Source organism: Chanos chanos, chromosome 7, assembly GCF_902362185.1.
Source record: "Chanos chanos chromosome 7, fChaCha1.1, whole genome shotgun sequence".
NCBI classification, from domain to species: domain Eukaryota; kingdom Metazoa; phylum Chordata; class Actinopteri; order Gonorynchiformes; family Chanidae; genus Chanos; species Chanos chanos.
This window is the reverse complement of record NC_044501.1, coordinates 34,952,990-34,957,058: the sequence shown is the minus strand read 5'-3', so window position 1 is coordinate 34,957,058 and position 4,069 is coordinate 34,952,990. Positions and strand designations below refer to the sequence as shown.

At 41.5% G+C, this 4,069-nt stretch overlaps 1 protein-coding gene across 1 annotated transcript in view; it reads left to right on the top strand.

Moving 5' to 3' along the window:
* The first annotated feature begins 1,934 nt into the window (after positions 1-1,934).
* The window catches only part of brms1 (BRMS1 transcriptional repressor and anoikis regulator), a 5,115-nt gene continuing 2,980 nt past the window's right edge, over positions 1,935-4,069 (top strand). Inside the window, exons 1-4 of the mRNA XM_030780641.1 lie at positions 1,935-2,157; positions 3,149-3,239; positions 3,469-3,596; positions 3,885-3,964. Of these exons, the coding sequence (XP_030636501.1) occupies positions 1,935-2,157; positions 3,149-3,239; positions 3,469-3,596; positions 3,885-3,964 (522 nt within the window). The remainder of the gene's footprint in view (positions 2,158-3,148; positions 3,240-3,468; positions 3,597-3,884; positions 3,965-4,069) is intronic.

Here is a 4,069-nt window from a genome sequence, read left to right as displayed (position 1 = left end):
TGATCTGAGATCAGCTCTACGACAGAGAGGAAAGACTGACAACATTGATGGAGTTGCCCACAACACAAATGAAATGGATCAGGAGGTACGTGTTGTCAGCTTTTTGTTTTTGTTGTTATCCTTTCTTTCAAGTGATTCTGCTTCTGTAGGAGAGGATATTGAATGGATCTCACAGAGAATTATAGGCGCAAGTATGAAATATTATACAGCTGTGTTTTCAAAAAAGAACATAGAGGGGGTGCTAATGTGTGGGTAGGGTAAACACAACGACGTCACAGGAGAGCGCACAACCATTAAAATACAATTACGGTTCGTGCTCAGAAACCTAAATACGTTGTGAGTGAACAAACTGCATTTATAAAGAGGTCATGAGTGAGTTTCGGAGTGTACTGAAAAGTCTGATTTACAATAATACTGTAACAGATCTACCCGGAGGTGTTTTCTGGACGAACGGCTAATAAGGACTTCCGGCTTTGCAAACAACAACGACTGCCCGCTTGCTCAAAATGAAACTGGTTACAATTGTAGAGTAGAACGATTGGTTGACTTGCCCATTGAATTATCACGATTGCACAGCGATGTTTCACTGGTCGTCATCTATTGGACTAATGCGGTATCAAGTATTTCACTGATTGGCCAGACCAAAAAACGTATTAGCGCAAAACCAACAGTACTGCTGAGGAAGTAAAAATATCCAGTGACTGATTTAGGAACCATTACTGATGTTTCAACTGTTGCTGAACTTTATAAAGAACAAAAGGTAAACATTAAAGGCTGTTGTGCATCAGCGATTGCTAAGTATGCCACAGATATCCCCACAGTTTATTCGTAATTTGAAAAATTTCCGCCTAATAATGTTGCAGCAACGACCAACTCAGGTGACAGACTTACGATTCATTGTAAACAGTGCGCTACAGTTCGCTATACTTTTCAGAAAGTTAAGAAAAGTAACGATGTATCTGTGGTACTGATATTGCATCGAATGTTTCTAAGTTTGTATCCCCAGCTGGCGCGAGGGGCTAAAATGCATTTTTATCTGAAGAGGTCGGTTAGAAGCTAATAACTGGCTACTTTTAGTTTTCACGACTGTATCTGATCAGTTGGGTTTTTTTTTTAATGAAAAGCAACAGTCGCGTTATTTCTTTATCATCACTTCCAAGCCATTATTTGCTTTAAAGCTGTTCTTGCATGGTAGTCGTTTTAAAGCCGTGGCCTGAGGGTGATGTACGCAGGCCATAGACTCGCCGTAGCTACTAAGCAACGTCCCACTGACCACAAAGTTATTACTGTTTAATAGACTATTTAATATGTGTGCTCATATTATAGATGGTTATTCTCAATAATTGTTGGTACATCTGTTTCATAAGTAGATGGCAGCGAAGGAGCGAATATGGATGAAACAGCAGATTATAATAAGTAGCTCGAAGATACGAAAGACTCCTTATATCTGTACTTCGTTCTGTTTCTGGAATTTTGAACGAATTCGTCTTGTTGGTTTTTCTGTGTACGCGTCCCTGCATTTCTGCTGATGCGAACATAACTGATACGGTAAACCATTCTGTCAAGTGGGTACATTGTAATAAGGTGTAATAAGATGATTAAGGAGCATTTAAGCTATCAGTGCTTGGAACTCGCGCGTATTTGATTCTTAACAATTCGTCTCGATGTGTGTGTTTTGTTTTGCACTTTTAACCACTAAAATATTACCATTACATGAATCCTAAAAAATATTGAACCGTGTAGTTTGACAGCTTCTTGCCGCTCGAGTCAGAAACAGAGCTCGACTTTCAAGCGCCTAATAGGTGCGGGTACCTCTCAGCCAATCGGAAGTACAGTGGTCGGTTACGCACTCCTGATATCAATGTATACGAACTTCGGGGTCTTGCAGGTCTGGCCCTGGTCGTTAATCGTGGGCGGTGAGTTGTTGGGCCAACATGCCGGCCCAGCCTAACCCCAGAGAACCGGAGGAAGAGATGGAAACGGAGGGTGACTCAGAGGCTCCTCAGGCCAACGGAGAGATGGAAGAAGAGAGAGAGAGAGACGGAGGAGAGGCGGAGGAGACGATGGAGGAGAGCGGGGAAGAACGAGAAAGTGAGAGGGGCAGTGACTCAGAGGAGAGTGAAGCCGAGGAAGAAGAAGAGGAGGAAGAGAGCTCAGGTACGTTTTAAAATCATCGATGTTTGTCTCTCGAACAGCTCCGTTTCACTTACCTATTTTGTAGAAGTTAGAATTTTGTCCCAAGACAAAGGCAAACTGGATCCCAAATCCCAACCCCATAAGATACACCAATTCCATTATTTGCCATTAATTCACACGCAGTTTGAGATTAAAGAAACAAAAAAGTGTTAAAGCGTGAATCAGTTCAAATCTTGAGGAGGTTAATGGATTGCTTAATTCTTTAATTGTCCTTACGGCCCACATAAACTATTTCATTCAGAGCGGCCGACGTCAGATTGTTTTTCTACGGTTTCTGGTACATGTTTTAAAATGTGATTTTTGGGTATGTTAAATGTAGACCAGAGACATACTAGAGCCCCAGTGAATTTAAACAAAATTTTTTCCCCTTCCCTGAACCATTTTAAACTACTCTCCTAACCTGAACTCTATACATCGTACGCATAAATCTGAAGGGGACTTTGCTTTTGCGGGTTAGGGCCTCGTTTCTCTGAAACTGCCGAGCTCCGAATGTCAAAATATACTTTTATGAGCTCGCAGTTGACTTGGATTTATGTTTTACATTCATATTTGATGATGTGTTTATTTCTTTTGGATACTGCAAATCTTTTTTTATTGTTTCTCTTTTTCGTACCTTTATTTTTGATTATACTTCTTTGTCGTTTACACTCTATTTCCGCACGACTTTGTCTGTGTCTCTAGCTCTTGTACTGAAATATTCCTTGGTAATAAATATACGTATATTTCTTTGATTTTCTCTGCATCGATTGTAGTTGAAAAGTGCTATATAAGGAAATTGTCGTATGAGCATAGCACTGAATGCAGTTGTGTGGCGTGTGGTTTCTTGTGTGTAACTTACTCTAAATGTGTGTTAAAGAGATGGTTGTGTTTCTTGTGTGTAAGGTACTCTAAATGTGTGTTACAGAGACGGTTGTGTTTCTTGTGTGTAACGTACTCTAAATGTGTGTTACAGAGATGGACGATGAGGACTGCGAGAGGAGGAGGATGGAGTGTCTGGACGAAATGTCCGACCTGGAGAAACAGTTCCTGGAACTCAAAGACAAGTAAGACATCTGTCCTCTGATTGGCTGACTCACATCACATGTCACGGCCCCAACCTATTGGAGATATAATGGAACAGGTGTCTTTGTATGCCGGTGCAATGTAATATTTTGACACTGAAAATCATAGCCAACCAAAGATGTTTCCGGTGTAACAACAACCTGTGTAAAACAGGACAGCTAAACAGTGCACCTTGCAGTGCCTCTTGCGACGATCTTTCTCTATTTGCAGACTGTTCCGTGAACGTCTGAACCAGGTGAATATGAAGTTAGATGAGGTGGTATCGGGGAAGGCGGGAGAATACAAGGAACCCCTAGCCACTCTGCAGCATAACATGCAGCTACGCACCCAAGTGGCCGGTAATGGAATTACAACCTATTCATTTTTATACAAAAACCACGCCCTATCACTACACCACCTCTCCTGCTGTAAATGTTGATTAGACTGTTACACTGTGTAACTTTGTGCTGGTGGTTCCAAGCTCCTGTTAAATTAAGTTCAAATATTAGAAATTGCTTACATAAGTCTGTTTTGATCATACTGACTGTCCGTAAAAGCTGTTCTCAGATCAGTTTCATGTAAATGTGTTTAACCCAGCTAAAAAGTGTTTAGAGGATGTTTCTGTCTGTTCGATGTCGCCCCCGTAGGTGTGTACAGGGAACTGTGTCTGCAGGTGATTCGACACAGACATGAGTGTGAGATACAAGGAGCACGACAACATCTGGAGGTAACACAACCCAACAGACATTACACACCTCATCTCACAGGAGCACACAGGAACGGATGCAGAACACGCATCACCACACTGTGTCATTTACAACACAGACGCACA